We start from the raw sequence: 13558 nt of genomic DNA, 5'->3' as shown, positions 1-13558 counted from the left end.
ACATATCTCAATACATTGTGACATCATGAAGAAGATAGTTTGATATCATTATTGTACAAATGAAAAGTGTTTCTGTTACTGACATTAAAATGTTTTTGAAATAAAGGTGAATATTAAAAGCTTGTTTTGCTGAACGCTTCAGTTATTTAATGATTGATAAAGTAGTTCTGTCAGTCTGTCTGTCTGAGGCTGCTTCATGCTGACACAAACCAACAGCTATAACAAATATGAGGAAACTGAACCTCCTCCTGTTTCCTCAGAAGTGATCTGTGGCAGTCGGACTTCATTCCAGAGAGCTGCTTTATCAAACTCTGAACCTGATCCTTCTCTGCCTCCTTTCAGTCCAGTGACTGCTGTCTGTGTCCGGTGGGAAGCCCTTTACTTATTTCAGCTTTTAAAGGTCCAGTGCGTAGGTCGATAAAAACGTCTCATTCTAAGGTAACGAACACACAACCATTCTTATTTTCAGCTGATTAAACACTAATGAAAACAAACCTATGGATATTATATTTCTGACAATAGATCCTCCTCAGTGTTACACATCAATAAAGTGTTTCTGATTTACATCCCATAACTTACTGATTTTACCCCAAAAATTACATAACCAAGTGCTCTTGTTGCTTCAACCAAATAGTGTGTTTGCTTTATTGTAAGCCACAGTTTTATGTTATAAATGAACAGTGAGGGTCCCCAGCTTTTACACAATACTGGAGGCTAACTTGCATATGTTTTGCATGATTAGCTAAATGAACCAGAAGTGGATCTGTTTATTCTAAAATGCAGGTCTAATGTATTAAGCACATAACCTCAAAATGGACTCAAAAATAATGAAACTCTATAACCACTTCCAGTTTAAAGGGCCAAGCAGCTGCTGGAATATTGTCCATATAGGTGATTATGCTAATGAATGCTTATTGCACAACATATGTAAGTTAGCAGTTTCTAAATGTTGGAGACCCTGACTGTACATTAATAACATCAAACATTTCTCTGTTCACATTATTGTCAACTGGACTAAAACTGAGCGTTTCACAACCCAAACCCAAATGTTTAACGTCCTTCAGGTCCAGTGTGTCTGTCACTGCTCTACTCTCCACCGCTCATATATGTCGTTTTGGGAGTTATTGGCAATCAACCAATAATGTTTGTGTGAAAGCTGCTCAGCCGGTTTCTTTCCATTCCAACGGCTGCTTCTCTGGAAACAGTTTAAAGTGAAACTAAAGTTTTCTCCTCACAGTGTCGGCAGATTATCAGGAGGAGGAAAGTGACAACTGGCTGTGAACTGAATGTGTTTTTCAAGTATTCGTTTAGTGAGAAGCAGGTTAATGAGGACTTTGTGGTTGTTGTAGTTTTTACAGGAAGATGAAGATGTTTGTGGTGTTTGTGATCCTCGTGCACGGTAAGATAACCTTCCTCCCTCTGATCTGATCATTAGTCCAACATCATGTCTTTAATCTGTATTTCTATCATCTTCACTTCATTAGTCTGTTTAAACTCCAATAAAAACATGAAGAACATATTAAAGGCAGCATATTTTCAATGTTTGTGTAAATCATGATGAATGTAGAAGACTGTACAGTCAGACTGTCCTCAGTTCTGTTCTTCAGGATTATATCTCTGGAGGTTGTTCACATTCTTATAGTTTATATTACCAATAGTATTAATGATCCTAACACACTCATTTAAACACCATGTTGGATCAATACAGTCTGTCTATCAGTTTGTTCTGTTATTGCTCCTGTTTGTGAGTCTGATCACAAACAGGAGCAGATTGTGCAGTGTGACCTCACAGTTTCCCAGAATGCCTCGGCTGTGGAGCTGTATGAGGGGGAGGAGTTTGTCCTGCTGCTCTGTGAGTTTCAAACTTTTGAACTGGACGACCCCACAGTGGTGTGGAGCCGCTACGATCTCAATCCTCCAACCGTCCACCAGCGTCAGCAGGAAGGTGATGAACTTAAAGACCAAAACCAGCTTTACAGCGGCCGAACATCCATGATGGCTGACGCTCTGGAAACTGGAGACCTCAGTCTCAATCTGACAAAACTCCGCCTCTCTGACAGCGGCACCTACACCTGCACCGTCAGATCGCTTTGGGAAGAACTGAGAGTGAGAGACATACAGCTGCAGGTCAAAGGTCAGCAAAAAAACTCTAAATCTCACTGTAGATACAGGTCAGAGGTCAGTACTGTAGATACAGGTCAGAGGTCAGGAAGTTATTTTCTTTATGTTTCTCTTTCCCACAGAACGATTTCCATCCTGGGCCAAAGCTCTCCTGGTTCTCCTGGTTCTCGGTCTTATTGTTGGGGGTCTTTTGGTGCATTTTCGGCAGTATTTCATGTCAGGTATGTCACTACTACATTACCCATAATGCCAATCGTCTTTACTCTTGTAGTTGTGTGAAGGTTGAGGCAGAGGTCTGGGATTATAAGAGTAGGATGGGGCAGTGAACTGCTGCTGTCTGTACAGATGATGTTGTGGTTTGTTGTTAGGGTTGCTCTGGGTCAAAGGTCAGTGTCTATATGATTCATATAATAATAATTCAGTCAGACAACTCACGTTTGAAATGTTTATTCCAGCAGTGTAGCAGAGTTAGAGTTTGGCGTCCAGGCTCCAACCTCATCACTCCCTGCAGATATGTTTTTTTAAATTAATGTTTTGATAACAACAACAACAACAACACATACACAGCAACAGAAAAACCAACAACAACAGAACAACACAAACAAGCCAACAAAAAGGGTAAAGGGGGGTGGGGTCGGTACAGTAGTATATCAGTTCTTCACAGCATGGGGATCCTCATGTTTCCTGCAGACAAGATTTAAAAAAGCTCCACAGTTCATCCGGCCTATTATCCTCTACCAGAGTGGAGGCGGCCTGTTCCATCGATAAAACCTCCATGAAGTCCTTGCTCCAGTTCTCCATACTAAAACAGTTTGGCCTAAGTTGTTTCCAGTTCATTAAAATGATCTGTTTAGCTGATAAAAAAGCCAGGACAATCATACTTTGTACAGTTTGGGGTTTTGCAGTGTTCATATTCGCACCTAATACACAGGTTATCAGGCAGGGTTTTATATCTATGTTAAGGACACGTGACAAGCTTTCAATAACATTCAACCAAAACCTCTTAACAGGAGGGCAGTACCACAGTAAGTGCATTAGTGTACCCTCCACCTCACAGCCATGCCAGCAGGATTTGGATAATGTGTTATCAAATGTATTCAGATTGCAAGGTGTAATGTAAGCTCTGTGTAATATTTTTATCTGTATCATTTGTATCTGACACACTTTGACACTTTTGTACAACTTGTAAGTGCTCTATCCCATTGTGGGGGGGAAATGGGTACACGCATATCACGTTCCCATTGTAATTTAGTTTGGGAGTTTCTGTCAGGAGCAGCAGAACATAATAATTTATACATTGCTGAGACTGTACCTTTCCTGACAACAATTCCTCTTCATTTATTTTCTAAATCTTTTTTATTCCCTATCTCTTTGGAGAGTAAAGGTTTCATGACAGATTTTATGTGTAGATATGACAGAAATTCTGTATCTATCAGTCCAAATTGTAATTTTAAGTCATTAAACGGGATCATTTTGCCATCACTAATTACTTGGCCCAACTAACTTATATTATGCTGTTGCCATATTTTCTTGTTAAGAGGTTTACCTCCTGCGGTAAACAAAGGATTATTCCACGGTGGACATGATGGTAAAGATGTTCCACTAAAGCTTCTGGAGAATTCTGACTACATCACATGAGAACTGTAAGGCTGGATTATTAATTCTGGAAATGGCTTTGGGATTATACCATAAAGCTGTTAAAGTTATGCCTCTGTTATAAGCTTTGAAAATGTTTTCCTCAAGCCACTCCCAACTGCCAATCTCTCTAACGCTGGCATAGGCCCACTGCAGGGGATATCTAGAGTTAAATGCTATATAATATTGGTATATATCTGGAAGCCCTAATCCTCTTTTAATTCTTGGGTTGATTCATTTTGTATTACTAATCCTAGGTTTTTTGTCCCTCCAAAGAAAACCAGAGAATAACTTATTTATTTCCTTAAACCAGCTGGGGGGATTTAAGCAGTATAGAAGACATGAGAAAAGCCAACCTTGGTAATATGTTCATTTTTATGACTTCTGATCTTCCCCAGAGGGATAGAGGTAAAACCGTCCACCTTTTAATATCTTCCCTGACAGTTTTAAGAAGTTCTGGCGCATTTATATCAACAATTTTGCTAATTGGAGATTGTATTTTAATTCCTCGATATTTCATACCTTGAAGGGTCCACTTAAAAGGGGTTGTGCCCAAATGTGTTTGTTAAGTGAGATGGTTAAGTGGGATGGCCTCACTCTTACTCAGGGCCAGATTAACACTTCACTGTATCCTGGGCAACAATATTCAAGGGCCCCATCATCACGACCCCAGGATCGCCATAATCTGGCAAAATACAGAATAAATTACAGTAATATACAGTAAATATACTCAATACTTCAATAACTAACTGTCATCAAGTGCATTTTGATGTACAGATGTGCAAATGCTCATAGAACTACAAATGCACCGCTATGTTCTCTTGTCAAGACCACTCACTCACAAATGTTATGAAAACAAACACATCGTCATCAGTTTAATCTGGCAAAACTGACCCACTACATTGAGAGGGAAGGAAGTGTCCTCCATTTTCACAAAAAAATAAATAAGCAACCGCTTTCAAAGCATCCAATATTTATTTAACAACACCTACTCCCAACACAAATGTATTGAACTGATAGAGCCATCACAGAAAAGTTGTTTTTTTTGAGTTTATAAATTAATTCAATAATAAAAACTATGAGTGGCGAGAACCAGAAGGCATTACAGCACACAGGAGGTGCTTGAAATAATCATGGGCTACAAGAGCGAAGATGGCTCCTCATCCTCCTCCTCCTCCGAGTACTCTGATTACTCCACGGAGGAGGCCTCAGAGGTAGAGACAGACGATCCGGTGTTTAGCCCTGACTCATCTGAAGACTCATCTGAAGATGAAATTGATGAAGCAGCAGCAAAATGGACTTAAAAAATTGGAAGAATAACTGGTCTCAAACAAACTCTGAGACTTTCCACAACAGCAGAGTTGTGTAAACATATTGGCCTTTAAAGGGTTAAAATCCCCCAAATATAATAAATGTTTGATATGTATATTTCAAGCTGGAGTAGTTCTAAAAGCTTGACTCATTTAAAGTAGAAAAAAATATTGATTTATAAGATTTTTACAGCAGTTTTTGCGAAGGTGGCAGTTTTCTGCCTTAGGAACTGATGTGTGATTTTTTTAAAGGAACCTCTAAGCAATCTGTTAGGATGATTTAACAGAGCTGGGACGTTCACTGGAGATGAAGGATGCTTCATGTTATTTCCCCACTTTTACAGGATGTAAACAACTACACACATGCAAACAGTTAGAGAATGATACTAATAATAAATAAAGATTTGAGTCCAATGCAAGAAAATGTCACTAAAATGTTCTTTTGACTATCTGCCTTTGCCTCTCTGGCTCACAGCGTAACGTTAGCGGAGCCAAACGATTCTACCATGTCAGAAATCTTGATGTAGTTCTGGACCTAAAAACCAAAACAACAAGATCCTCCTAATACCACCTGAAAAACCCAGACTGAAAGGATTCAGAGCGCTGCTGCCAGAGTCCTCACTGACACTAAGTGGAACACATGAGTCCAGGTTTTAGACACTGGCTTCATACACATCAAATAATTGATCTCAAATACTGTTATTGACTTCCAAACACTGAACGGTTCAGGAAATATTCAGTTTGAAGATAAAGTGTAAAATATAATATCACAGAAGCCAAAAGACTAAAAGTTGAAATAAGATGTTTTTGTGTTGAAAGTTCAGATCTTAAAGTGTCAAAGCATACTGGAGCTCCTGTAGCTAATTCAATTCAATTCAATTCAATTCAATTTTATTTGTATAGCGCCAATTCATAACAGAAGTTATCTCAGGACACTTTTCAAATAGAGCAGGTCTAGACCGAACTCTTTAACATTAATTACAGAGACCCAACAGTACCACCATGAGGAAGCACTTGGCGACAAGGGCAAGGAAAAACTGCCTGTTAAAAGGCAGAAACCTAGGACAGATCCTCCGGCTCTAGGTGGGTGGTCGTCTGTCTCGACCAGTTGGGGTGAGAGAGAGAGAGAGAGAGAGAGAGAGAGAGAGAGAGAGAGAGAGAGAAGAGAGAGAGGCAGAGAGAGAGAGAGCGAGAGGGAGAGGCAGAGAGAGCGAGAGACAGACAGACAGACAGGTGCACAGCAACAACAGTATTGGCAATGGCAGTCAAGCAGGACCATGGCAGGAGGCTCCACCAGGATCCATGAGAACCTGCGAGACGAGAAAGCACAAGAACTCCGGGGAAGAAGTGAAGTTAGTAACATGCATTAATGGAACATGAATGAGTGCAGAAAGAGAGAGGAAGAGAGGAGCTCAGTGCACCATTGGAAATCCCCCGATAGTCTAGGCCTATAGCAGCATAACTAAGGGATGGTTCAGGACTCACCTGATCCAGCCCTAACTATAAGCTTTATCAAAGAGGAATGTCTTAAGCCTACTCTTGAATGTGGTGAGGGTGTCTGCCTCCCGAACCACAACTGGAAGCTGGTTCCACAGGAGAGGAGCTTGGTAACTGAAGGCTCTGGCTCCTGTTCTACTTTTAGAGACTATAGGAACCACAAGTAGCCCAGCATTCAGAGAACGTAGTGTTCTAGTGGGGTAATAGGGTACTATGAGCTCTTTAAGATATGAAGGGGCCTGACCATGAAGAGCTTTATAGGTGAAGAGGAGGATTTTAAATTCAATTCTACATTTTACAGGGAGCCAATGCAGAGAAGCTAGTACAGGAGAGATGTGATCTCTTTTTCTAGTTCCTGTCAGTACTCGTGCTGCAGCGTTCTGAATTAATTGGAGCGTTTTTAATGGACTTATTGGGGCAACCTGATAATAAAGAGTTGCAGTAATCCAGCCTTGAAGTAACAAATGCATGGATTAGTTTTTCTGCATCTGTCTGTGATAGTATGTGTCTAATTTTTATAATATTACGTAATGAAAGAAGGCAGTCCTAGAGGTCTGCTTTATGTGGGAGTTAAATGACAAATCCTGATCAAAGATAACTCCAAGATTCCTGACAGTGGTGCTAGAGGCCAAGTTAATGCCATCTAGAGTGACTATATCTTTAGACAATGAGTCTCTAAGGTTTTTGGGGCCAAGAACAAGAATTTCAGTTTTTTTTAGTTTAACATCAGAAAATTGGAGCTCATCCAGGATTTTATGTCCGTAAGACATGTTTGTAATTTAGATAATTGATTAATTTCATTGGGTTTGATTGATAGATATAACTGCGTATCATCTGCATAACAGTGAAAGTTAATGGAGAGATTCCTAATAATGTTGCCTAAAGGGAGCATATATAAAGCAAATAGTATTGGTCCAAGTACAGAACCTTGTGGAACTCCATGACTAACTGTAGTATTTATTGAAGATTCATCGTTAACATGTACAAACTGCGAGCGATCTGATAAATATGACTTAAACCAGCTTAGTGCGGTTCCTTTAATGCAAATTTGATGCTCAAGTCTCCCCAAAAGAATATTATGGTCAATGGTGTCAAATGCAGCACTAAGATCTAATAATACAAGTACAGAGACAAGTCCATTGTCAGAAGCAGTCAGAAGGTCATTATTAACTTTAACCAGAGCTGTCTCTGTGCTATGATGAACTCTAAATCCTGACTGAAAATCCTCAAATAAACTATTGTTATGTAGAAAGTCACACAACTCTTTGGCGACTACTTTCTCCAGAATCTTAGAGAGGAAGGGGAGGTCTAATGTGTCCCTGTAGCTAAAAATAACTCCAAATAAGATCAAACTGCTCATTAAGACAAGTGACATTTACTTAAATTCAGTCAAACAGCCTTCCATAGTGAGCACTAGATCATCAGTTCACACTCAAAACAAATCCCACTAGATTTTAAATCTAAATATCAGATTATCTAACTGACTTAGAAATAGATTTTCTGCAGTGCAGCTGATGTTGTGGTTTGTTGTCCTCTCAGTCTACCAGGTGGAGGTGTATTCAGGGGTGGAGTCTGTCCTGCTGCCCTGCAAAACCACAGTTCACCTGCCTGAGGACGTCACAGTGGAGTGGAGGGACAGTGACAACATGAAGGTCCATGTGTATCAGAACGGTTCTGATCAGCCTGAAGAACAGAACCAGTATTACAGAGACCGAACAGAGATGAAGAGAAACCTGCTGGAACCTGGAGACCTCAGTCTGACCCTGAAATACCCCACAGACAGAGACATTGACATTTACACCTGCACCGTCTACAACAGGGAGGGAAAGATCCTGATGAAGAAACAAGTGCTGGTCAAGGTCAAAGGTCAGTGCTGTAGATACAGGTCAAAGGTCAGTGCTTTGAATATTGTATCATTGTTAGCATAGCATTAGCTCTCTGGCTCGTAGCATAGCGTTAGCTCTCTGGCTTGTAGCATAAAGTTAGCTCTCTGGCTCGTAGCATAGCGTTAGCTCTCTGGCTCGTAGCATAGCATTAGCTCTCTGGCTCGTAGCATAGCGTTAGCTCTCTGGCTCGTAGCATAGCATTAGCTCTCTGGCTCGTAGCATAAAGTTAGCTCGTAGCATAGCATTAGCTCTCTGGCTCGTAGCATAAAGTTAGCTCTCTGTAACGTTAGTTTGTAATCAGTCAATAAAGTTATTACAAACTGCTGCTGCTGTCTGTACAGCTGATGTTGGGGTTTGTTGTTCTCTCAGTCTGTCAGGTGGAGGTGGAGGAGGGGGCGGAGTCTGTCCAACTGCCCTTCAAGACCACAGCTGACATGCCTGAGGATGCTGGAGTGAGGTGGAGACGCATTGAACCTGAACCCATAATAAATGTCCATGTGTATCAGAACAGTTCTGATCAGCCTGAAATACAGAACCAAGATTACAAAGACCGAACAGAGATGAATGAAGACCTGCTGAAAACTGGAGACCTCAGTCTGACCCTGAAATCCCCCAAAGAGAGAGACACAGGAACATACTACTGCTACGTCTACAACAAGAACATCTGGAGAGAGAAAATAGTGAAGCTCACAGTCAGAGGTCAGTACTGTAGATACAGGTCAGAGGTCAGCACTGTAGATACAGGTCAGAGATCAGTACTGTAGATACAGGTCAGAGGTCAGATGTCTCTGTGTCTGTCTGTGTCTGACTGTCCTCTGTCTCCTCTGCAGGGAGAACCAGGAACAGAAGCAGCTCCATTGATCCAACTCCTCTGATGGCTGATCAATCTGTTTGATTGGTCTGTTGATCAATCTTTGATTATTGATCTTGTTGAAGGGGCTCAAAGGAAGAGAATGTCAACGTTCAGCTTTCAGTGTTTCCTTTCTTCATCGTCTGAATGAACCTGCAGTCCATACTGTGACTGACTGATTGATAGATTGATTGATTGATTGATTGATTGGTCTCATGTAGCTCTATAATGTTTCTCTGATGTTTGTGTATTCAGCTTCTATACATATATATCTGGCTGTGTCTCAGGAGGTAGAGCGGGTCGTCCACTGATCAGAAGGTTGCTGGTTCGATCCCCGGCTCCTCCAGCTGCATGTCGAAGTGTCCTTGAGCAAAATACTGAACCCCAAACTGTTCCTGATGCTGAATCACTGTATGAATGTGTGAATGAGAGAATGTGTGAATGAGTGAATGTGTGAATGAATGTGTGAATGTGTGAATGAGTGAATGTGTGAATGTGTGAATGTGGCCTGCTGTGGAGACGCTGGCCTCACTCGTCTCCTCCTCCTGAGTCAGGTTGGCGAGTGGTGATGTATCCTCAGTTCCCACATTACAATCTGTGACAATAACTTACAATGTGTAACTGAGTCCACTGGGACCAGTTTGCCTTAATCCAATATATATTTTAATCTTTTTGTATTACAGTTCTGCACAAAGGTGCTTTATAAATAAAGTTCTGATTGAATTCAGTCTGCTCTCAATAAAAAGTCTTCTTAGAAATCAATGAACCACTTTGTGTTTTGTCTTCAGACCAGTCAGAGATCCTAGTGAAGCCTGGAGATGATGCTCCTCTTCAGTGTCGGGTTCTGTTGGACTGGATCATCTCTTAATTTATGCCTTAATTATTTATATTTGTGTCCTGCACTGAGCCAAAATACTGTAAAATCACAGGAAATATCTGCCAGCAGCGTGTACAATGTGCAACCTACTGCTTATTTCTAAAGAATACACCTAACTTAAGTTTAAGTTTTTGATTTGATCCCCAGTTATTGTGCTAATATTAAGACTCAGGATTGTTTTATTTGGGATCTATTCTGCCCTCTAAACTTATAAATGTTTTATCTTGTGACAGAATTCAGTGTCGCTCTAACTTAAAGATTATACAACCATAAACTGTTACAATGCACACCCTGTAGCTACGTCATCATTTATGTAACTTCAACTTGTAACAGCAATTTTAACATTTTATAACCGAGATTTGATTGATTATCATTTATTTATAAAACAAGAATCTTATTCTAAGAACAAGTTTCCATAAATGTTACAATTTAAACACATTTAATTGGTTAAACATCTAAAAATCATATTTGAGGATTGCTTTATTCTTAATGACTCTTCAGTTGCAAACAATCAGAAATACAGAATATGTATTATATGTAATATATATGTGATAAATGAGTCTGTAGTTACTGCACTACCTATATATCTGTTTATATCTGTTTATATCGGTTTATATCTGTTTATATTGGTTTATATCTGTTTATATCAGTTTATATCTGTTTATATTGGTTTATGCTAATACAAAGACATTTACATTCTGTATGGTGGGGTAGAAATTACAGACAAAAATATATAAAATACTACACATTATTCATTCAATTAAAATTATTTCTTTATTTCTTTTTATTTACTTCTATTAGAGATTAATATCAGGGGCGGTCCTAGACCATTTGGTGCCCAGGCGAGCTTTACTGATAGCGCCCCATCCCCACGAGAAAAGAACTCCAAAGAATTGCACATTTATTTAAACAATGATAATACAAACAATATAACAATATGTGCAAAAGAATAAACCTGTTCAATAATAAATATACAAAAAATAAACTTTTAAACATATTTTTAAACAGTGGAGCAACATCTGAGAACAAAAAGTTCACACTAAAGAATCAAAACAAAAAATAAACTAACAATAAAACATTGTGTGATAAAGCATAACCTGATATTTTTTTAAAGAGATTAAAGATGAATAAAACAGGACAGTTAAGTTATTGCTAAAATTCTTCACATTCATCAGGCACACACCTGAGACACACTAAGTGTGGAATCAGTGGTGCAGTCAAGATGAGCAGCTTGCACTCACCTGAACATCCAGGCTCAGTGGTTAGAGGCAGGGTGAGGTTGGCAGGAAGAGTCTTCTGGTGGCTCTAGGTCAGAAACATAGAGAGAACACACACCTGAAAAAAATGTTGTGCCATGTCTCATCCAGTCAATGTATTTGCTCTTGCGTGTTCTCTCTATATTTATGGACCTAGAAGAAGAATATTAATTGATATTAATGTCTAATAGAAGTAAATAAAAATAAATAGTGAGGAAGAGTTGGACACAGACACAATCTTCAATTTAACATTTAAAAGCCAAATAAAGATTTTACATAAATACAGTTAAAAACTGTATTTATATTATAGTAAATTACTGTATTTTTACGAGTCAGTTATTCATATTATTATATTATTTACAGTATTTTTTGCGCTCCAGCTGCAGGAATATTACTGTTTTTTTAACTTCTTTAAATGTGATCCTAAAGGTTAACAAGGAATTGTAATCGTTATTATTATTATTAATGTTTGACTCCTCGTGGACGAAGGCTGAAATCAGCTCCTATCAGATATGAATCATAAACACTTTAATGACTAATTATTTGTACAGTGACAGTGGATGTATTAATGAGGAGGCTTCACCACAGACCAGCAGTAATCTGATTTCTTCTCAAACTTATTCAGCAAAGTAAATGAGTAGAAACACCTCTGGCTGTAAACAAGTGTTGCTCCACTGTTTATGATTTGAATAAACTCAGCTCATTTGAATTCTGTCTGATGGAAATGAAGCATGGAAATCTCCACCACCACTCAGACACTTAAAATTAATCAACTTATTGCACATTAACTGATATCAGCCTCACTCTCCTGCAGTCCTATCAGAGCTGCATTCAACGCTTCAACCTTGTTTTCAACCAACTGTTCAGGTTCCCAACCGATTTATTTTTGGTCCAACGCTCCGAACAGTTCCCTGTTGGTGGAAGAGGCCTGTCAGTGCTGTAGTGCAGGTTATACCCACTCCTAAATCCCCCATGATGCTCCTCATTCACTACTGTTCTTTTAGAAGCCATGATGTAGTTCAGTTTTCATGTGGATGTAGTCAGGAATAAGGAATACTTCAGTCAATAAGCATAATGAAGTAGTGGTCTGAGCCTGTAGTCTGTGGGTCAGTATGGATTCTTCTGTTGCTAATGTTCATTTCATAATGATCCTCAGTTAGTGACAATATGAAAATACTAGCAGCACATTTTAGAGTGAGCTAAATATGCAACAGTGGTTTTAATGTGTCACTCTTTATAACACACTGTAAAACTATTTACATGACTAATGTAAAATAAACACTGTGACTGGAAATAATCAGAACATTACTGCTTATTTAATGAACATTTCCTTTTTTTATTTAATAGATTAAATTAATAATTAATAGGTTAAATTCATTCATCATTAATACATTTCTAAAGTTATGTAAAATTAGTGACATTAACAATAGAAATGTTTTATAATTAGTCAGTGTAATCAGTGAGGCCCCGCCCCCAGAAACAGTCTGTTTTCAACCTAATTCTTGTCTCATCTGTGGTCTGATAAACAGTAAATGAAGTCATTGAAGTGTCCATATCACTATTGTCCTGGGTTCATCTACAGTAGGTTAAACAATGATAGATACAGCTACTGAGGCACACACACACACACATCTCTCCTCACACTGCAGATCTGCCACAGCAGAAGCTAAAGTCAGGTGGAGAAAGAGCGAGTTGAGTCCTGCCTGAGTTGGAACTGATGAACTGTCTGTATTTGCAGCTCTTGGAGCAAATACTGAGACTGCTTCATTATATGTATGTACACACTGACATATCTCAATACATTGTGACATCATGAAGAAGATAGTTTGATATCATTATTGTACAAATGAAAAGTGTTTCTGTTACTGACATTAAAATGTTTTTGAAATGAATGAAGGTGAATATTAAAAGCTTGTTTTGCTGAACGCTTCAGTTATTTAATGATTGATAAAGTAGTTCTGTCAGTCTGTCTGTCTGAGGCTGCTTCATGCTGACACAAACCAACAGCTATGACAAATATGAGGAAACTGAACCTCCTCCTGTTTCCTCAGAAGTGATCTGTGGCAGTCGGACTTCATTCCAGAGAGCTGCTTTATCAAACTCTGAACCTGATCCTTCTCTGCCTC

At 39.1% G+C, this 13558-nt stretch overlaps 1 protein-coding gene across 10 annotated transcripts in view; it reads left to right on the top strand.

The window, feature by feature from the left end:
• The first annotated feature begins 1053 nt into the window (after positions 1 to 1053).
• The window catches only part of LOC127359770 (uncharacterized), a 57856-nt gene continuing 45351 nt past the window's right edge, over positions 1054 to 13558 (top strand). For 4 of the 10 annotated variants that reach the window (XM_051393887.1, XM_051393885.1, XM_051393891.1 and 1 more), the window contains exon 1: positions 1054 to 1399. In XM_051393887.1, the coding sequence (XP_051249847.1) occupies positions 1363 to 1399 (37 nt within the window). In that variant the 5' untranslated portion in view covers positions 1054 to 1362. Of the gene's footprint in view, positions 1400 to 1792; positions 2135 to 2243; positions 2343 to 8102; positions 8315 to 13558 lie in introns of all 10 variants that reach the window. The other 6 variants (XM_051393893.1, XM_051393896.1, XM_051393894.1 and 3 more) reach the window with 5 other exon arrangements.

This window comes from Dicentrarchus labrax, unplaced genomic scaffold, assembly GCF_905237075.1.
Source record: "Dicentrarchus labrax unplaced genomic scaffold, dlabrax2021, whole genome shotgun sequence".
NCBI classification, from domain to species: Eukaryota; Metazoa; Chordata; class Actinopteri; family Moronidae; genus Dicentrarchus; species Dicentrarchus labrax.
Note: the sequence above shows the minus strand (reverse complement) of the source record. Positions and strands in the feature narration are given on the sequence as shown.